Genomic DNA, 22,928 nt, shown 5'->3' on the forward strand with positions numbered 1-22,928 from the left:
ACAACAAGGATGTTTGTATCATCAATGACTCACTACTTTTAAAAATCAAAAGTAATAATCCTCTTATCGAAACATAGAAAATTCATGGCCCATTTACAAAAAATCATTATTATTTGATGCTTTAGTGTTTTTTTTAACATTTCTGAACATCCTACCTACATAGTATCATACATACAAGGAAAAAAATAACGAATTCAACGAAGTAATGATATATAGAGTGTTCCATTAAAAAAAATATAGGTTTGTGTTGTATCTCAGCATTATTTCTAATAACTTCAGAGATAAAGGAGGGGTCCGAAAAGTATCAATTTCCAAAATCACCCTGTACCTCTTGAACGGAAACAGTTATGCAAAATCTGATTAGACCAACTTGAGTTTCAAAAGTAGGAACGTGAAAACCGCAAGGCTCTATCTTAAATAACAAGCGAGAAACCTGGGTGTCTCACCCAAAATGGGATGCACTGTACACACGAACTGTTGATTAGAACTGTCGATCTGAACTGCCGATTTGATCTGATAAAGAAAATCTGAAAAGCAGTTGAGTTGAAAGACCAAACCTGAAGACTGCGATCGTTCAGACACGTTCAGTTCAGATCTTGTAGCTTTCGGAAGTTAGGAATTTAAAAAAAAGGAGAAAATTAGGACCATCAATAAGATAATTCTCCTTTCACGTTTATTAAGCTAACGTTTGATCCAGTGTCAAAAAGTCGACGTGATTAATGAATGAATTTGGAGAAAAATACTGATGATATTCAGAGTACAAGACAGGAATTCAAAGATTCCACAAATTCCACACTAATTTTCATAATGAAAATCTCTAAAAGAACAACAATAAGTTTAGTCCTGGAAATTTCGTTAATTTCAACCCTTTGATCGTATCCAGGATTAGCGCGGATAATTAAACTGTAAAAACTTCGACAAACTTTCGTTTGATCCCAAGAGTAAACAGGATTTAGAGCAGCAAATTAACCACTTCGAAATGCGCATATTGAAAGACAACAAAGAGACGGTGGCGCAGTAGGAAATTGGGGGATTGCAATAAATAGCACGTCTATGGAGCTTTGATTAAGTTTGGGACGATAATGTGCGGTCATGGAATTGTATGAACTAGTTCACACCATTAGAAATCATTTGTATTCTATGAAATGTTCAGAATGGTTAAGATAAGTGGGTATTATTGGATTCTTCAGGGTGTAGCAGAGGAATAGGCTATTATTATTATTATTATTTATTTGAACTGAGGTCGTTTTGGTTCGGTAAGCCTTCCGGGAACTGCGACCATGCAGATCTTTTGTTCACTACCCTACTCATTGATAGAAACCCAGGGAGATCGTCAACGACGTTAATAAAATTGACAACCTCCTTGGGGGCCTTGGCCCCCTGGTATCCTGGTATCCAGGACCGGCTTACCCATGTGAATGGTTCTTAGGCCAGCCAGCTCCGGACACTTGCATATCAAGTGTTCGGCTGTTTCTGCTTCCGATGCACAGAGCCTGCAAATCTCGTCTGCTGACTTTCCCATACGGTACAAATGATGTTTGTACAGACAGTGCCCCGTCAGCAGTCCCACCATCACCCGAAGCTCGGCTCGCGTCAGCTTCAGGAGCTTTTTGGCGTAGGTAGGTGAAATCTTCACGAATTTCTTTGCCTGAACAAGTCTAGGAGTGTTAGTCCAGTGGATTGTCCTACTGTTCAACTCCCATAGCTGGACCGCAGCTTTATGTTGGTCTTTTCCTATCCCACAGAAAAGCTCAGGTCCAGCAGGTCTTAACCTTGATGCACTTTTTGCAAGTTCATCCGCTCTTTCATTTCCTTCAACTCCACAGTGCCCTGGTACCCATAGTAGAGTCACCTTATTTCCTCTGGCCAGTTGCTTTATGATGTTACGGCACTCCCAAGTCAGCAAAGACCCCTGACAATACGATTCCAGAGATCTCAGCGTGGTTTGGCTGTCCGTGGTGATGTAGATATGCGCCCCCTTGAGGTTCATTTTGAGACACTCCTGGGCGCATACATAAACAGCCATTATCTCGGTCTGCAGAATCGAGGGCTCACTTCCCAGGGCTTTAGAGATCCTCAGTTTAGGTCCGTATATCCCAATGTCGGTGCCCTTCTCTGTTTTTGATCCATCTGTGAACCATATGGATGACTTTTTGTCCAGACGATTTACGAGACTTATTGCACTAGGACGGTCATTTATGGTTTATTTAGATGGTTTTGCGAGGAGGTTTGAATCTAGTTGATTCAGTATCCTCATATGTCCAACCCAGTTTCCAGGAAGAAGCTTGAGGAATAGGATAGGTAGTACTGAGGAATATTAGAACAAATATCCTGCAAACATTGGTCTTTGTTACTTCAATTTATACCACTTTTGTCTATTTTATCTGTGCTACTCATTGCGATCGAATGCAAAGTACCAAGACTAGGATGTCTTACCCTCGCCAAAGTATCCTGGGGATCCAGAAGAGTCAGCTTGTTCCTCTTGACCGATTTGATGTGTTCAACGACTAGACTGAAGTGTTCCGTGGCCTGCAGTTGCAACTTCGTCTCTAGCGAGGACATCACGTCGTGGACAGTAGTCCAGGCATCGTATTTGAAGGATTTGGTCTGGCCGTTCTCCAGGAACACCTTCAGGACATTGGCCATCGGTGCAACACACAGATCGCCCAGGGAGAACGCTGAAGCCTGAAATAATAAAAATAACAACTATTTGTAACATTGCATTAAAGATTTCGTCTATGGAAGTTCAAGTAAGATTAGGATGTGCAAGACCTTCGAGTTGATGGCCAAAATAAATGATCAAAAAAGAACATAGTTACCCATTCAGAGGAGCTTCAGAGGAGAGAGATTTGCTGGATAAGGTGTTATTCCGGAGAGCTGTTATTATATTCTTATGGCTTAAATATTTCGATGACAATAAGAAAATAATCAATTTCAAATTAAAATTGAAAATGAACGATTAATATAAATAAAATGTCTCCTGTGGTGGGTTCACTGAGAAGATGCTCATTTATGATCAGTACACAACACAAAAAAATGATCTACCACAGCTTGATCTCCTCCAGACTGAGGTATCTTATTAATTGTTAGGGAAATGCCTCAAATACATTATTAACAAGGCTACAAGTGTTCCATAATAGAACTATAAAAATATTTTACAACTATGGCATGTTAACACCTACATCAATATTATATAAGGACACTAAACTTTTGGACATTCATAACCTAAAGAAATTGGAACAAGTTAAACTGATACATGGCATGACGAAAAATTATATAAAGTCAAATTATAGATTTACGCTAGTACAGGATGTGCATAGCCATAACACCCGAGATAGAGGTACCATCAGAAGTGAACTCAGGTTTACAAGGAAAGCCCAGGACTCCCTAATTTACCGAGCAATAGAAGTATTTAACCAAATACCACCAGAAATAAAGTATATAAGAACTAAAAAAAAGCTTAAGTTGTACCTGAAAGATTTATTTTGTTTAGTTTAACTTTGTTGTTGTTTTGAATATTTTATAGTATTATTTTTTTGTATATTGTTAGATAGGCCTTGTCACCAGTACTTGTTCTGTATTAGAGGTCAAGACTAAAGAAGTAAATAAAAAAAATAAAAAAAAAATTGTATGGACAGAACAGCTAAGCAGATACGTTTTTCTCCTAGTCATGTTACTCGTAAGTAAAGACGATAAATATATTAAAAAATTAAAAACCTTAGGTATCAATTAATGATAGCCTTTCAGCTGGAAAGTATCAAAAAATCTCTTCAAGAAGTGATTCAAAAGTTATGATAATATTACATCAGTTGCTTTTATTGTAATGTCTACTTTGAACACCCTATAACTGGGGAACCAGCGTTGACCAGAGTCTCATGATTAGCTTTTCCTATCAAGGGCATGAAATTCTAAAGAAACAATACTAACGAAAAGAAAAAGAAGTACAATTTCCAATAGTGTAATATCATACGATATTAATTATTTATCTGGTTAATGTATGAGCAAAATGTCATCAACATAACCATTGTCAGACAGAAGGTCTCCACGCTATTACGTAGGAATCATAATCGAAAGTAACCCAAGGAGAATGCATGTCATCGAGGGAGAATAGCGATATACCTGCTATTTCGTTTGTTTATCATTTTGGGTGGAGTTATGCGGTACTGATGATCACTAATAAGGGTGAAACCGGTATATCGCTATTCTCCCTCGATGACATGCATTCTCCTTGGGTTACTTTCGATTATGATTCCTACGTAATAGCGTGGAGACCTACTGCCTGACAATGGTTATGTTGATGGCATTCTGCTGATACATTAACCAGATAAATAATTAATATCGTATGATATTATTACACTATTGGAAACTGTACTTCTTTTTCGTTTCATCATTCATTTCCAAATATCAGCCGTTTTATTTATCAAACAATACTAACATTAACCAGTGCCTGGTCTTTTTACAGATTAACTAAATATGCAGGATTACTAGCAAAATCAATTGATATTCTCGAGTAGCTTACCGGAAACAGTGGGGCGCCATTAACGCAAACACTTTCCGCGAATCTCACTCTGGAGGGTTTATTTCTGAGCCTGGCCTTTTTGCTGGCCGACAAGAGGGTTGATTTCCTAGCACCCTGCTGCTCCGGAGGCTGGCAAACAGTGAGCTTCACGGTCTTCGTACAGGCCCGCACCAGGGATATCACGTGCTCTCTAGGTGCACCCTTGACGTCTTCGTCGTTCACAGCCAAAATCTGGTCGCCGGGGAGAAGCTACAACAGCAGATAATCTTGGTTATAGTACATCCAAAGTCACTTGAAGTAGTCTGTAAAAACGCTTGGCCAGAGATAATTGCAAAACAGTCATAAACCATAGGCGCACACTTTTCAAACCCTTGAGTTGAAATAGCTATTATTACAACTAGGGAAATATGAATAGTATATTTCCCGAGGTTGTCAAAGTTACATCCCGAGGGCGGAGCCCGAGGGATGTATAGACAACCGAGGGAAATGTATTCATATTTCCCGTGGTGTAATCAATAGTTTTTTTCTGATTGAAACAATCTGATAAGGAAAAATTATTATTAGATTGTATATTTTTGTAATAATTAAATTTTTAACGTTGCTATGGGCCATGTTTCTGAGAATCTTGGTTGACTGGTTTCATTTTGACGTCTTGTCAAAAATAAAATTAATGAAAAAATGTCGAACTACGTCGAAACTCAAGCGGCAAAGGCCCGTGAATCTTTGGTTCCAGCCAAATCTCAAGCTGCCTACAGTAAAGAGTACGAATGCTTTCAGGAGTGGAAAAGAAAAAAATTGGTGGACGGTGTGAGCGATAGTATTTTGTTAGCATATTTCCAAGATTTGGTATGTTGCTCTGATTCTTGTTATTCTTGATGTATGATTAATTCATTCGATCCCCAGTCCCAGAAATATTCTCCAAACACGTTATGGCCGAAACTATCGATGTTAAGATCAATGCTACATTTGAAGGAAAAAACTGATGTCAAATTATTCGATGAAGTCGAAGCATTTGTTAAGAACAAAAATAAAGGATACGTTCCTAAAAAATCATCAGTGTTGTCCCGGGAGCAGCTCAAGACATTCTTGAGTGAAGCTCCTAATGACGTTTTTTTGATGTATAAGGTAAAAGTTTCATTTTGATTTCCTCTGTTGATAAGATTTTTACATTCATAATTTTGAAGGTTGTTTTAATAATGGAAATCTTTGGCGCCTGCAGAACACGAGAGTTGGTGAATATGCTATCTTCAGATATCGAAGATCGTGGTTCGGTAATCATAATAAAAGTCTCAAAGACTAAGAATGATATAAACAGAATATTCACTATAATTGATGAAGAAGATCTGGGTGCTGCTCGTTTGGTGAGGGAGTATTCAGCGTTGCGCCCGCAAGGCGTTCTTAGGTTCTTCGTAGCTTATAGGAATAAGAAGTGTACTCTTCAGCCTGTCGGCAAAAATACCTTCGGAAAAATTCCGAGTAAGATTGCTGAATGGTTGGGTTTAGATAATCCGAAAACCTATACAGGTCATTGTGGAAGACGAACATCCGCGACATTGGTTGCCGATGCGGGAGCCTCAATGACAACACTCAAGAGACATGGTGGTTGGAAAAGTTCGTCTGTTGCAGAAGGCTATCTGGCGGACAGTATGCTGCACAAAAATAAGGTAGCGAAGATGATAGCAGGTGTGGAGGGTGAGCCATCTGCAGCATCACAATCTTTGAAGACCGTTTTGGGAGAATCGTCCGAGACTGCTGCTGCAAGGAATGTTCTCAAGAAAACTGTAGTCTCGTCGTCGAATAATTATGAACAAGATATTTCTTCTTCCTTTGTATCTGGTGGAAATACTTTTAGTGGAAATTTCAACAATTGCAGTTTCCATTTTGTTACTAAATAAAGAAATAGTTTCATATTTCCCTAGGGAAATATGAACTGACGTTTCATATTTCCCTTGGGAAATATGAGTGTGTTATGACACATGGTAACTAAGGCGATATAGCTCAATATTGGTTCGATCAGAAAAAAATAATATTTTTGCGTATGTATGGGACTCAGATGTCGATTCTTTCAGAAAAATTGTGACGTGAGTATCTTTCGCTGTTACATCAAAAATGATACTATGTCATTCTACGGTGTTATAATTTGATTATTCTTTATTCTCGACCTGTAATATACTATCAAGGAACGTTATCAACGATGATGAACTGATCGTTGCATAGAATTATAAGAGCACGATGTTTGAGATTAATTCGGAAATGTTCTGTCTGAAGATAAGACAAACTAGGGTAGAATAGGTGCATGACCTTGAGGTCCTTGAGTGACATCAAGTCACTCAAAAAGTTTTTTGGAAAAAACCTATATTTTTTATTCATTCAGTAAATTTTACGTAGGTATAAAGAGAGAGGGGTCTCAAGCAAATCCTATACTCAAAGAGTTATTGAGGAAAAACTCGAACTAAGGAAAACTGCAATTTGTCATTGAATAGAGTAGTCTATGACTTCCAGAAAACATAAAAAGAAACTATAAAGTCGAAATTTCATTAATTGTAATAAATTATTCTTTAAGATGGTTGTGTTAGAATATTACTTCATCCGAACAGATTACGAGAGAGACAACCAACCCTACACTTGATAGTGTTATTGCATGTCGTGCGGTGGCGCTACGAGTCTGCGCGTGGCGAGGCCATCGAGGGCCATCGAGAGAGAAAACAAGAATGGACCTTCGGTGGTCGAGAGCGAAGGTCGGGGATAAGACTTTAGAGTGACAGTCTCTTCTAACCTGGCTTCTGTCAGGTCCTTTGGTTCTGCCTTGTGAACTTTACTTGCTTTTGAGATAGAGTTAGTTGTCTTGAGAATAAACGATTAATATCATCATATGTGTATTAGTGAATACTCTGTATTTATATAACCCAAATATATAAAATCCAATAGGTTATAGGCTCAGTGCACGCTTTAAACTGCGCTGTAACGAGGTAAACACTTATTCTGAAAATATGTTGTGTAAACAACGAGAAAAACATTGAGGTAAGTTGAATTTCAACTTAATTATGAGGCTAGAGATATTTTAGTTAGTTCGGTGAATGGAAATGATTTATTTCATATTCATTCCTGAAATAGAGAATTCCTGTTATACAGTATATACTATATTTGGTTAATGTGTTTACTTATCTATTAGACAAGGAATCAACTTTGATTCTTAACGGTTATTGACAGTTGATGTTTAGAGAAACGAGATATTTTGCTATACACAAGTTTTATAGATTTAAATGATAGATTCAGATTAGAGAAATGAGATATTTTTGCTATACACATGTTTTATAGATTTAGATGATAGATATTCAGATTAGTGAAATGAGATATTTTACTATACACATGTTTTATAGATTTAGATGATAGATATTCAGATTAGTGAAATGAGATATTTTACTATACACATGTTTTATAGATTCAGATGATAGAGATTCAGATTAGAAAAACGAGATATTTTAATATACACATGTTTTATAGATTTAGATGATAGATATTCAGATTAGTGAAATGAGATATTTTACTATACACATGTTTTATAGATGCAGATGTAGATTCTGCATACTCATTGTATCAAATTGATTTAGATGTTTGTAAATTTAGAGATTTCACATTCATCATTTGAGAAAGTTATATTATGTGAATTTAGAGTATTTTTCAGAGCCATAATTTGAGAGATGTACATACATCATTCGAGAGGTTTACATGAGGAAATTTTATAGTGTTTATTGAAACCTTTCAGAGCCTGAGATTATGTAAACTTTAGAAATTGTGCTAACATACTTTCTGTTTTAGATTGGATAATATTATAGAATTTACATACCACAACTAGAGAATTGGATCATGTAGATTTGAAGATTCTACATACATTGCTTGGAGCATGTAAAATTGGATGTTTCATATTCCATAACCATAATCCAGAGATTGAGATGTTTTTGAGACTATATATATTGATGAAAAATTTGGGGAATTATTTATTTCACTAAACTACAAAAACTGCAGTATGGTAAGATTAGTGATAACTATTATTTCAGGGCTTCTTTCATACAATGCTTGCTGTGCTGTGTTGTTTGTTTGTAAGCTAGGGATATTATAGGATTCAAGTATTCATCCCGTATTTGTAAAATGGCCATACCTAACTCAACAGGTTTTCATTGCAGTGCGTGATACCGCTTTTGTAGTAAGGTTTACAAATATGAGGTGGTGATATTTGAAAACTTGATAATTCCGTTTCGGATTGTATCAGATTGCTGTGCGTCTGAGGCAATTCAGAAGCACGAAACAAAATTTTATATCTTATACCTGGTAATAGATGTACTAAGAGAGCATATAATGCACAAAAATCTTAAGATACATAATATAAATATTTTGTTTCATAAATCCTGAAATAGATGGCAGCCAAAGGAAATCAAGGAAAACCATTGGTGGATTATCGTAGCGATTCCACCATTTCCGTAAGTGCAGAAGATATAGGTTTCATGCATTACGAGGAAAGAGAGAATTGTCAGAACCAATGTAAGTTTTTCATGCAATTAATAATTGCCCATTTCCTTGATTTTAGCTGACTAGAGCAGTATCAACGAGTGATACGTAAGAGATGGATGAGAAATGCTAGAGAAATTTTAGTCATTACACAAAACCCCCTTTTGAGATATTAGAGATTTAGAGATTTGAGAGAGTAGAAATTGTCGACAATAGAGTAGAGTAGAGTAGAGAATATTAGAGATTAGAGTGCGAGAAAACCCAGGTATACAAAAATTTATTCATGTTACAGAAGGTAATTAGATTTGTAAGAAAATTTTTGGTGGAATTTTAGAGGTCAGAGTACGAGAAAACCCAGCTATATTTAAAATTTATTCATGTAACAGAGGTAATTAGTTATGAGAATATTTTTGAGATTAAATTTTAGAGATTTAAGAGTTTGAGAAAACCCAGCTGTATTTAACAAAAATTAATTCATTTCACAGAGGTGATTAGAGTTAAAAGAATAATTTTTGGGGTTAAATTCTAGAATATTAGAAAACCCAGGTATTTAAAAATTAATCTATGTTGCAGAGCAGAATTCAAATTTTAAGATCTGGATGGACAGTCTATGATCAGAGCTTTTTGACAAACGATTTGTTGGACGTCATAGAGCCAAGTACGAGTAACCAAACTTTTTCAGAGGCCAACAAATCCAAGAGAAGTAGTTGAGTATGAGATATTATCATAAACAGAATTGAGGAGAATTATTAAAAGAAAACTTTCAATATCCGAGACCCTGTTGAAGTAAGTAGAGGTTTGAGGTTCTCCAGGAAGTGCAAGTCAAATGCGACACTCACACTTCAGGTAAGAGCTTACTTGTACTCCATTAAAATGGAGAAATACGAATCGGTCGATGATTTCTGTGAAAGATTCGACTCGATAGTATGAGAGTATGAAGCTTTCGAGGTGTGATTGAGCTAACTGCTCAAAAAGATAAGATCTGCACTTTATCAGGCTGTATTACCAGTCATATCCGAGTTACGAAATACAGATCTGACCAGGAGACAGACCCCAAACCAAGAAGGTAATTTAGACGAGATCAGAGAAATTAGAGGTTGAAAAGAGGTCTGAAATTGAAGAGGAAATTCCAAAAGTTCAACGGGTACATAAATTAAAATGCTTCCGTTGTAACAAAGAGAGACACTGGTCAACTGATTCCAATTTGAGGCAACAGAGTAAGTAAGTGATTCTGCTTCGGTTGTGGGACAATCAAGTAAGAGGATTGAATTAACAATGGTGGCATGAACGAAACGTTCAATTTAGAGGATCGAGTAGAGGTAGGATGAACAAGCCACGTCTCAACACTAAGAACGAAGCCACGTAGACCAGAGAAGAATGAGAGAGAGTAAGAGATTCAACAAAGAGGGTCGCTCCAAGGCAAGAAGGGTTGGAAGTATAAAGCATAGAGAAACTAAAACAGGTAAACTTGATCCAATCATTAACTTCTTTGCAGATTCTGTAGCAACAGACCATATCGTAAATGATTGTCTGATTTTGAGAAACTTTGAGAGATGTCAAAATATGAGTATAGAGAGCGAATAAAACGAGATAGCAGTCATTGTAATCGATAGTAAGGGTGAGTTAATCTTATATTTAGATTCTAGAAATGAGAATACTAAGAAATTGCAAAACGTATTTGCAGAGAAAGAGATTTCTGAGAATTTACTTCCCTTACGTAAACTCGCAGACTCTGGGTTCAATATTTACTTAGAAGTCCAAGTCCTAAGTGTTTACAATAAGATTAATAATGAATTTGTTTTAGAGAACAAGTCCTAAGAGTTTATAATGAGGTTAATAATGAGGTTAATAATGAAATTGTTTTAGAGGACAATTCCAAATCCTAAGTGTTTACAATAAGATTAATCATGAGATTGTTTTAGAGAGTTGAGCAACGATAAGCGAAGAAGATGAGATGAGCTTGCAATCGCAGACACATTCCAATAACGAGTTATTAGGTTCGGAGGGAGAACCAGAATCTGCGATTGGGAGGGAGAAGTAATATAATCTCATCTTTTCACCTAAAGAGAAAGTTCACAAGTTTCAACTGACAAAACACATGAAACACAATCTGAGCAACAAGAAAAATTGGGATTGCAGTCATATCAGTAGAGAGGTAATTTAGATCGATAACTTGGAATCACTCCAAAACTTAGAACGTGAAGTATGTATCATATCGACAATGGAAAAATTACATTTTAAAGAGACAGAATGAGAGCTGAGAAACAACAAGTTGACACACACTGACACGATGGAACTTATTAAACCACCATCTCATCCAGGTCAGTAAAGATTCATTAATGTCTACATAGAAGACTATTGGAGACTTGCTAAAGCATATCCATTAAAACAGAAGATGAGTTGGCTGAAGCATTAAAGAAATTCTTAATATCAACAAGAAACTTGTTGGAGAAAAATGAGAAGGTATATTATATCAGGTCAGATTAAGGTACAGATTTACCGAAAGGAAATTCCCAGAAGTACTGAGTAGAGAAAATATAGAGAATGAGAGAGCGGAAAGGTTTAACTTGACGATCCAAAAGAAGGTTCGTACATACATTTTTGATTCCAGACTACCTAAGAGTATGTGGGAGATTGGTATTGATGCATCTATAGATGTGTACAACAGAACACACAAGTCTATCAGATATCAAACACCGTTGACAAAGTTTGCACCAAATGCAAAATGCCACTTTGATCAAATTGAGAGATTTTGGATGTATTGGAAGTATTTGTAAGTATTATTATGTATTGCGATGTTCGCATACATTAAGATTCCAAAACCCAGCTTGAAATTTGGATAATGTGCCCTGAAAGCTGTCCTAGTGGGTTATACCGCTACAGGATACTTGACGTGGCATTCAAGCTCGAGCTACATGTGAGATTTAACAAGAAACTTGCCTACAAAGATGTTTATAGAAATAAACAACTTGATGACACTAAAGAAAAATTACAGACCCAGGAAAATATAATCGACTGGGATTGGATGAAAAACTCGAAAGAGCCAAAATAAGGGAACTGCCGATCAAAAGGCCAATACCCTGCTACACTTAAAGAAAATCGTAAAGGACGTAAGCTATGCAAGGTTTCTTAATTACTCAGAGAATAATATTTTAGAAATTGGGCTGAACGACCTCGGTCGATTGCCTTTGGATAACTAGTTATCAATAAAGATCAAACTATTAATATTATTATTTTAGGTAAATATGAGAAACCTGATAGAGAAGAAGATATGAGGCTTTGTCTTATTTCTTCATTAAATAGAGAATCAATAAAATTCAAGGAAGCTATAAATTCTAGAGAAGGCCACTTATGGAAGAAAGCTATAAAAAGAAGAAATTGATTCCATGATACAAAATAAGGTTTGGATTTTGGTAGATAAAAGGAATCTTCAAATATCTGGAAAACGGGCAAACATTATAGACTCGAAATGGTATTCGAGAGAAAATTAGAGGCAAATGGTCTTATACGATACAAAGTAAGATTAGTCATACGAGGCTTTAAGGTCAAAAATATCTATGACATTAGACTTCCTGTAATTAGAGCTACATTTGCAATAATAAATAAGTATGATTTACATGCTTGTCAATCAGAAGTAAAAACCTGCCTTTTTAAATGGCACTATAGAGGAGATCTATATGAAGATCCTTGATGGAGTAGACATTGACAATGAGATCAAACGATCTTATGTATATAAACTCCAGAAAGCCCTATATGGACTGAAGATAAGTCCAAAGAGATGTAATAAGAGATTCACTGAAGAGATCCAGAAACTTGGTTCAGAGAATGATATACATGGACTTGTTTATATACATGGAGGAGAAATGATATAAATATAAAGAGAAACCGAGAAGAGAGGTATATAAATCAATAAATCAAATTATACCATGAATATATTAGATAGATTAAATATGAATGACTGCAATGCTCAAAATACTCCTATGGAAACCAGACAGATTGAAAATAGGATTAAGAGAAATCAATCGGAGAATCTACAAGATGACTCAGATAAACTAAAGATGAAAAGAGTTCCTTATAGAGATGAAAAGAGTTCCTTATGGAGATGAAAAGAGTTCCTTATAGAGATGAAAAGAGTTCCTTATAGAGATGAAAAGAGTTCCTTATAGAGAAGCTATTGGTAGCTTAATGTATCCATCAAATGGTAGACACTACGTTTGCTGTTAACTATTTAACGAGAAAACAATTGAAGCCGACCGAAGCTGATTGGAAAGGTGTAAAGAGAATCGTCAGGTATATGAAAGGTACTGTGAATTTAAGTCTTAAATTCACCGCTCAAACTGGAAACTAAGAGGCATTTACCGATGCAACATTTAGAGACCATACCGACTTGTCATCAACTGAAAGGTATGTTATTAGATTGTTTGAAGATGTAATAGCTTGAAGGAGCCATAATCAAACCTATGTCACATTGTCCACTTGTAGAGCCGAATACCTAGCCATGAATAATGCCTATCAAGAATTAATAACTCTTGACAAGGTACTTAGATTTGTGATAGGAAAACTGATGTTTCCTATAACAGTCTGGTGTGATAACAAATCCGCTGGAGACTGCACCAAGAGAGATGGTGATCACAAACTAAAGGTATTTGATGATCGTTTAGATGACGACCTAATACATAGAGAGAAATCTGGACTTAGAAGACATATGGCTGAAACACATGGTGATTTCATAAAACAATGTGTTGAAGAAAAGAAAATCACAGTGAGATGGATTCCAACCAAGGAGAATGTGGCTGACATAATTACAAAACCTTTAACCATCAGACGGTCATAAGGGATTAACTCAAAAACTAATAATTTAATACTAACTCATTGAATTTTTGTTTTCAGAGTATTTCTAGGGACTAGAGTATAAGCTAATTGAGTTCTGTTTATAGATTAGACTTGGAGTGGAGAATGCTGGTTGTAGTTCGATGATGAAGGGAGGGAGTGTTAGAATATTACTTCATCCGAACAGATTACGAGAGAGACAACCAACCCTACACTTGATAGTGTTATTGCATGTCGTGCGGTGGCGCTACGAGTCTGCGCGTGGCGAGGCCATCGAGGGCCATCGAGAGAGAAAACAAGAATGGACCTTCGGTGGTCGAGAGCGAAGGTCGGGGATAAGACTTTAGAGTGACAGTCTCTTCTAACCTGGCTTCTGTCAGGTCCTTTGGTTCTGCCTTGTGAACTTTACTTGCTTTTGAGATAGAGTTAGTTGTCTTGAGAATAAACGATTAATATCATCATATGTGTATTAGTGAATACTCTGTATTTATATAACCCAAATATATAAAATCCAATAGGTTGAAAATCCATAAACCAATAAAATTTTCAATTACGAATAATTAATGACATTTCATGAAATGTCTAATTTAGTTATCCAAATTTCGATTTTAGTTTTTATGTTTTCCGGAAGTCATAGACCGAGTCATAGACTACTCCACTCAGTTAGAAATTGTAGTATTTCCTCAGTTCATGTTTTTCCTCGATAACTCTTAAATTTTTCGTATTCAGAATCAGAATAAATATTCAAAGATAAATGTAACCTATTATTAAAACTGTTCTGACTGATGGCGGGAAATGGTGAAATATTTCTATTTCCTATAAAATACTTGATTGATTTTTCGATCTGGCTACGTAGCTGCTAATTTGACGTACTAAGAGCCTCAACATCATATGCCTATTCTACATGATTTCTCAAACCAGTATTAACATTGCTAAAATCAGAAAATGTAATGGAAATTTTGTTGGTTAATTCTTCCTTCAGTGGAATGAAGATATTTAGGATGCGAAATCATTTTCTTCAGAACCCGTCATATATCAATTCTGACTTTGAAAGTAAACGGAGGAATAGATTTGATTGCGAAATATTCATCTTTTTTTACATGAGCCATAGAATTGTGCCGAATATCATAGTCGAAATCATTAAAAGCATCAGTCACAAAACGAACTAAAACTACGTAAAAATGCATTTCAATAATACACCTAAGGACCACACTGGTCTATGCGAATTATTAGAAAGTAATTAAGAAGTGATAGATGCAGCCAATGAGTGTAACCAAAAACGCTCTCAAAGTGGAAAGGGGAATACGAGGGGAAATATTCAGCCAATAAGATCAATTTAATCGGGGCATTCTTGTTTGCAAGACGATTTGCTAAATACCGGGGTTTATTTGAGAGTATTGATAGCAATATTTTCATAAATTCCAAAGAAATTTCTGAAAACTTGGACAACCTTTGTATAATTGAAATATTCAGGCTTCCTCCAAGTGACTTTGGATAATATACTATACCACTTTGAGTGAACTTTCCATTATTCTCATATTAGTTTCACTTTCAGAAAAACTTTTAGTTTTTAGTTTAAGAATGTTTTCAGAGTTGGCAGTCTATTTTGATAGGTGGTTGAATGCATCGAAATAAAACATTTTATCATATAAAAGAATTTTGCCAGATTCATGTTCTGTGAATCTGAAACTGACCGTGCAGAACTCACCTTATCTACACTAGGTCCACCTTCTGTAACGAATCTAACTATAACTGGCTTCTCCGAACCTGCAACGAAGCCAAAACCTAAGGAGGGAGATCTATCCAATTGTACAGTCCGAGGCTCTGGCATAGGCAAGGGTTCGGTGTATCTTACTATTGGTGTTTCGTAGGTTGTCGTTTTGTTTACATGGCTGAAAAATGCAATGAAATGTCAAAAGTTTGAAATACTTGAAACGAAAGTTGTCGCATTCAGAATAAGAAATACAATATCAAAAATATCGAACTGAGGGGATCGTCAACCGAGGATGAGGTCCAGATTGGCGACGAGGACCGGGCGACACTATAACTAGTGAACGGTTGGACAGATCTGAATGATCTTGGAATAATAATAAAAACATTGAAAACAATCCCAAAGTGAAAATTGGAAATTTACTGAAAAATAAAAGACGAGAAAACCGAGATAAGGAACTTTGATACCATAGTAGCCACTGTCGTGGTTGAAGAAGAAGAAGAAAAAATACGCTCTATTAGTGATGACGTCACACACCGCCATTTTTGGTTCTCCTGTCAGTGTTCGGAATCCAAACAAACAAATTGTCATTCAAATTAGTACGTTGTCGTTGAAGAAATTGGCTTATTTTGATAAATAAGATTATTTAAGGAAAGATTTTACTATTAATTGATAGACATAAGTCACGAGATAAATGCCAGTAAGTTCGAACTTGAAGTTCAACTAATAAACACGGCTTTTTACAAAATCTGGGGAATGATACAGGATTCAAACTTACTGATATTAACCTCGTTCCTTCTGTCTATCAATTAATACTGAAATCGTTCCTCAAATACTCTTATTTATGAAAATAAGCCAATTCCTTCAACGACACCGTACTAATTTGAATGAAAATTTATTTGTTTGGATTCCGAACACTGACAGGAATATCAAAAATGACGGTGTGTGACGTCACACTAATAGAGCGTATAAATGTCAAATTACAGAATTTGGGTTATAATTTTATAGTCGTATGCATACTTGCGTTTGAATTCAGTTTTGAAATACCAACTGAAATTATGGATGATGAAATTTTATCAAAAATACAAATGTTATTATGGGAGTCCTTTCGAATTCAATTTGTGACATTAATATGCTTTTCATTCATATTTCTGGCTGAATAGTCAGCTTGATCCACTAGTATATAAATAAAAAGCGTAAGTGTTTTTCAATAACATTGTTCATATTAAATACACAATTTATTAGTATATTGAAATAAACTGCTATAGATAATTAAATTCCATATACATAAAACAATTCAATAATGAGCATGAGAGTTTATTACTGCTATTGACGTTTGCTGATCATAAAACGTATAATGTGAAAACATATCATGGAAAGGAACATAAGCAAAATTTATGGAACGCTTTTGCGCCAATTCCACGGAATCAACATAGATATTTCTCGGGTTATATATTCGTTTATAGTTTGTCTCGATTATTTCAGTTTAATGTTGGATACGTTCATTAGACGAAGTCTATTTCTCACGAATTGCAATTCTGTGAATTGACAGAGAACATTTCATAGGATAAACATTGACCTCAGAGTATTAAACATAGATAGAGAGAGCATATATCATTTTCATTCTGTCCCCAACATGAACTATCAAATTTGACATGAAGCACGCGGAAATTAAAACATATAAGTGTTCGATATTTCACTCAATTCGCGAGTTTCTCCAAAAAGAACGAACTTCTTATGTCCCATAGTGAATCAACGTTACATATTAACTCAAAATATATTGAAATAAATATCTAATTATATCAAAAATTCAGAAAACAAACTTCAAGCGCGCCAAACGACGTGAAACAACCGATGACACTAGGAGAGCAAAAGTTGCCAAACCTTGGAGATCAACAGGTAGATACAGAAAATAATGAATATTCTACTTATTATAAATTCGACATTAGGGAAAAACATCGGATTTCAAATATTCAAATTTGCATATTTAATCGGGAATCACTCAAATAAATATATTTAAGTTGGCATTACTATTCAAGATGGCGACCGATTTAACAGCTGTCAAGTGATTTATTCTCAGTTTGGTTTGACAATTCATCATGAATAGACTCACGCCTGAACAATGCTTGCAAATAGTGCAATTTGATTTTGTTTAGCGATGAAGCCCACTTCTGGTTGAATGGCTACGTCAACAAACAAAACTGCCGCATTTGGAGTGAAGCTTATCCTCAAGATTATGTCAAAACACAGTTACATCCAGAAAAACTGACTGTTTGGTGCGCTTTATGGGGTGGTGGAATCATTGGTCCGTACTTCTTCAAAAACGATGATGGCTAGAACGTTACAGTCAATCGTGATCGTATAGAGCCATGATTACTAAATTTTTCATTCCTGAATTGAACAACCATGATGTTCTGGAGCTGTGGTTCCAACAAGACGGCGCAACATGTCACACAGCTCGTGCCACAATCGATTTATTGAAAGACACGTTTGGTGACCGCCTAATTTCACGTTTTCGACCTGTGAATTGGCCTCCAAGATCTTGTGATTTAACAACGCTAGACTACTTTCTGTGGGCTTAATGAAATCATCGGTCTATTCGGATAAGCCACAAACCCTTGACCATTTGGAAGACAACATTCGCCGTGTGTTTGCCGATATACGGCCACAAATGTTGGAAAAAGTCATCGAAAATTGGACGTCCAGATTGGACTACATCCGAGCCAGCCGTGGCGATCATATGCCAGAAATCATATTTAAAATGTAATGCCACAAGATTATCTTGCGGATAAATGAAATTCAATGCAATCGAACAATCCATCGTTGTTTTATTGCAATTTAAAGTTCTATAGCTCTAAAAAAAACACCCTTCAGTAAAATTGTGGATTTGAAAACATATCACAATTCGACAACGTAATCTAACCATGTTGTGGACATGTAAAAATTGCGTATACTCCCTCTATCTATGATAGTTACTAGTTAGTTAGCATCACTACTATAAATACTCTCCACAAACAAGAAAAAAGCAAGTAACGCGTTTTAAAAATCCCGGCACATCCACCAATTTGCAACTTAATCAACTACCTTCGATCTGCCAATCAATGTTGCAGAAAAACGAAAACTAACCGCGCTACAACTTCATTCATCCATCAGTACCCCTCTCTAAGTCTTTGTACGTGACTGTACCACCACTAATCGCATCAAGAACCCACAAAAGCACTCCAACTGGATTCTCCCTCTCAAAAAAAAAACCACCCCAATCCTACCGAGTCTCTTTAATTGCCTCGCGATAAAGATGCCACCCCACAAAAGTAATGAATATCCCCGCAAGATCTGCCAGTGTGTGGCCTAGGCAAACAGGGGCGGCGCTCACTTTGTTCTCGCCACCCTCCTACCCCTAACGACGTCGCGGTCGCGCTTCTCGACGGCCACCCTTGCAGATAACGTCCCTTATTTTCGTTCGCGACTCGTTGAGCGTGAAATTCGATTGTTTTACCAAGCGTTAAGGAGTTAAACAAAATAACGCGGAGAGAGGGATAATCCAGAAGTAGTCGCATATCAGCGAGACGGAGGACCTACTTAAGGGTGAGGAATTGTCGGCAGAACAGAAGGGGCGCTGTGGTCGTGTCTGAGGATGGAGGGTTGATAGGGTTCTCAGATGGGTTTGTTGAAGTTGAGTGATGAAGAGGAATGGGCGAGATTAGGTTGCTAAATGGCGGAGGAGCAGGTGACGATTCATTAAACTTTTAACTAATATAGGCAGGCGTGGTCCACTAGGAATTTGTTTTCGTTGTGGTGGCATAATAGATTTCGGAAATTCGAAGAACAGCTTATGCCGAATATTTGATTTCAATCAAGTACCATAATTGCACTATGAACTAAAATCGAGGTTGCAAAATGGTTGAGGATCCGGTATACCTTAGAAGTAATGCCTGTTTTTTTATTCTTTCTTGAAAGAGGGTGTGATGCTAATTGTTCCGCAGTAAACAAGTAGACCTAGGGTTCTTAGAAGGGTTTGTTGTGGTTGAAAAGAGTGATGAAGAGAAATGGGTGAGATTAGGTTGCTAAATGGTGAAAGAACAGGTGACGATTCATTAAACTTTTAACTAACACCAGCAGGCGTGGTCCACTAGAAATATGTTTTTATTGTGGTGACATAATTGATTTCGAAAATCTGCAGAACATCTTTGAATTTGATTCCAATGGACTGTCATCATTGCACCAGCAAGAACAATGGATGTTGCAAAATGGTGAAGGATCCGGTATACCTAAGAAGTAATGCCTGATTTTTATTATTTCTAGAAGAGGGTGTGATGCTAACTATTTTGCAGTAAAATAGTGAATTCGGCCTTCGTTTGGTGCAATTGATTAAAAAAATTAGAAGAGTAAGCAATCATCAAAAATTTAATTAAAATAGGGAATGTAATTTCTTACAAGCGTTGTCAGTGAAGTAACATTGAATTAAAATAACCAACTGTCATATAAGAGAAGGTTAATTTTCATCAATTAGTTAACTATTATCGAATGGAGGAAATTCAAGAAGGTGCTAAGAGTGTACCAATATTCAAATAAAGGGTGGTTTATTTAGAGCTATAGAACTTTAAATTGCAATAAAACAATGCTGGATTATTCGATTGACATGAATTTTATTAATCCTCAAGATAATCTTGTGGCATTACATTTTAAATATGATTTCTGGCATATGACCGCCAGGGCTGGCTCGGATGTAGTCCAATCTGGACGAACAATTTTCGATGACTTTTTCCAACATTTGTGGCCGTATATCGGCAATAACACGGCGAATGTTGTCTTCCAAATGGTCAAGGGTTTGGCTTATCCGCATAGACCAATGACTTTACATAGCCCCACAGAAAGTAGTCTTGTTGGAACCACAGCTCCTGGAAACCATGGTTGTTCAATTCAGGAATGAAAAAGATAGTAATCATGGCTCTATACCGATCATCACTTTAGTAATCATGGCTCTATACCGATCACCATTGACTGTAACGTTCTGACCATCATCGTTTTTGAAGAAGTACTGACCAATGATTCCACCAGCCCTTAAAGCACACCAAACAGTCAGTTTTTCTGGATGTAACATTGTTTCGACATACACTTGAGGATAAGCTTCACTCCAAATGCGGCAGTTTTGTTTGTTGACGTAACCATTCAACCAGAAGTGCGCTTCATCGCTAAACAAAATAAAATAGACATAGTGCGCGATACGTATTCCGCACAGAACCGAAATTTTCGAAATAAAATTGCACTATTTGCAAGCGTTGTTCAGGCGTGAGTCTATTCATGATGAATTGCCAAACCAAACTGAGAATAAATCATTTAACAGCTGTTAAATCGGTCGCCATCTTGAACAGTAATGCCAACTTGAAGTTATATACCTCGAAAAAAACCGCCCTATATAAGAAAAGGTTCATTTTTATCAATTAGTTAACTTTTATCGAATGGAGTAAATTCACAAAGGTGCTAAGAGTGTACCAATATTCAAATAGTAATGATGAAATTTGCAGCAGAATTCCTAACACAAAGAGAGTAAAATCACACTTATTCTCTAAAATATAGTATGAATTATTCGAGTAGCTTAACCTGCTCTTGTTGCTTCTTCAAATTGAAGCATATCGTTTTTCAATGAGGAAGTTACAAAATGGCGAATGCACTGAAAAATAATTATTACTTGTTTCATTAGTTGGTTTCGTTTTGGAATGCGATATTTCGAATCGAATATCATTTAGAAGGAAGCTTCAGACAAAAATGAACAAATTATCTCGATAAAACCTACGTAACTGAAAATGCAGTTGAAATAATTTTATAATGTTCAAAATGGCGAAGGAGCCGGTCATAATAATTTCTGTTTTTCAACATTCTTCTATTTATACCTAAAAATTAATGACTTTCGGTGGAGGTTTGAAATAAATCAAGTTCAAACGCCACGCTCTTTGATCTCTGAATGGATTCAGGCAGCGCGTAGACTGCATCGTTTCGGGAAATGAATAAAACAGGGGTTCCAGATGTACTCACTTGATGTAGTAGGTTCTGCCCGAATCGTCCAGAGCTCGCTCCCATCCATAGGGGAGGGCATTCTCCCCGCTGCGCCAAGCTTCGGCCGGTGGCAACCAGCCGGCAGTACGTGTCACGTGACTGAAAAAAATATAAATATATCATTCGGGTTTATGTCTGGATGGGAGTACAAAAGCCTAGCATAGTGATTTATTATGATGATTGTTGTTTTGTTGAGGTTTGATAATATTTCCGTTTGTTATTAACTTTTGGAAAAGATTCTTGGAAATTTTTTTTTTAATAATGGTGGAATATGTAACGGGTGTTTTTTTTCGAGGTATATAACTTTAAGTTGGCATTACTGTTCAAGATTGGGAACGATTTATCAGCTGCCAAGTGATTTATTCTCAGTTTGGTTTGGCAATTCATCATGAATAGACCCACGCCTGAACAACGCTTGCAAATTGTGCAATTTCATTTCGAAAATAATGGTTCTGTGCGGAATACGTATCGCGCACTTCGTCCATTTTATTCTGTTCAGCGATGAAGCGCACTTCTGGTTGAATGGCTACGTCAACAAACAAAACTGCCTCAAGTGTATGTCATCCATGAAGCTAATCCTCAAGTGTATGTCGAAACACCGTTACATCCAGAAAAACTGACTGTTTGGTGCGCTTTATGGGCTGGTGGAATCATTGGTCCGTACTTCTTCAATAACGATGATGGCCAGAACGTTACAGTCAATGGTGATCGGTATAGAGCCATGATTACTAACTTTTTCATTCCTGAATTGAACAACCATGATGTTCAGGAGCTGTGGTTCCAACAAGACGGCGCAACATGTCACACAGCTCGTGCCACAATCGATTTATTGAAAGACACGTTTGGTGACCGCCTAATTTCACGTTTTGGACTTGTGAATTGGCCTCCAAGATCTTGTGATTTAACACCGCTAGACTACTTTCTGTGGGTCTATGTGAAGTCATTGGTCTATGCGGATAAGCCACAAACCCTTGACCATTTGGAAGACAACATTCGCCGTGTTATTGCCGATATACGGCCACAAATATTGGAAAAAGTCATCGAAAATTGGACGTCCAGATTGAACTACATCCGAGCCAGCCGTGGCGGTCATAGGGCAGAAATCATATTCAAAATGTAATGCGACAAGATTATCTAGCGGGTAAATGAAATTAATGTCAATCGAATAATCTATCGGTGTTTTTATTGCAATTTAAAGTTCTATAGCTCTAAAAAAACACCCCTTATCTTTTTTTCAAATAATTGAGTTTATGAACAGAAAGAAGCTGAGGTGATTAAAATAGACCCATTTCTAGGTACAACGCAGCA

General features: G+C 36.5%; 1 protein-coding gene across 4 annotated transcripts in view; it reads right to left on the minus strand.

Annotated features, from left to right (window-relative positions):
* LOC123675910 overlaps positions 1-22,928 on the minus strand; it is a 157,251-nt gene that overhangs the window by 13,937 nt on the left and 120,386 nt on the right. For all 4 annotated transcript variants that reach the window (XR_006746830.1, XM_045611474.1, XM_045611476.1 and 1 more), the window contains 4 exons: positions 21,600-21,719; positions 15,564-15,747; positions 4,520-4,768; positions 2,437-2,685 (listed from right to left, as the gene is read on the minus strand). Coding sequence is in view for 3 of the 4 variants with exons in the window: in XM_045611474.1 (XP_045467430.1) it covers positions 2,437-2,685; positions 4,520-4,768; positions 15,564-15,747; positions 21,600-21,719 (802 nt within the window). In the remaining variant the exon portion in view is untranslated. The remainder of the gene's footprint in view (positions 1-2,436; positions 2,686-4,519; positions 4,769-15,563; positions 15,748-21,599; positions 21,720-22,928) is intronic.

The sequence above is a fragment of the Harmonia axyridis genome, chromosome 3 (genome assembly GCF_914767665.1).
Source record: "Harmonia axyridis chromosome 3, icHarAxyr1.1, whole genome shotgun sequence".
Classification (NCBI taxonomy): domain Eukaryota; kingdom Metazoa; phylum Arthropoda; class Insecta; order Coleoptera; family Coccinellidae; genus Harmonia; species Harmonia axyridis.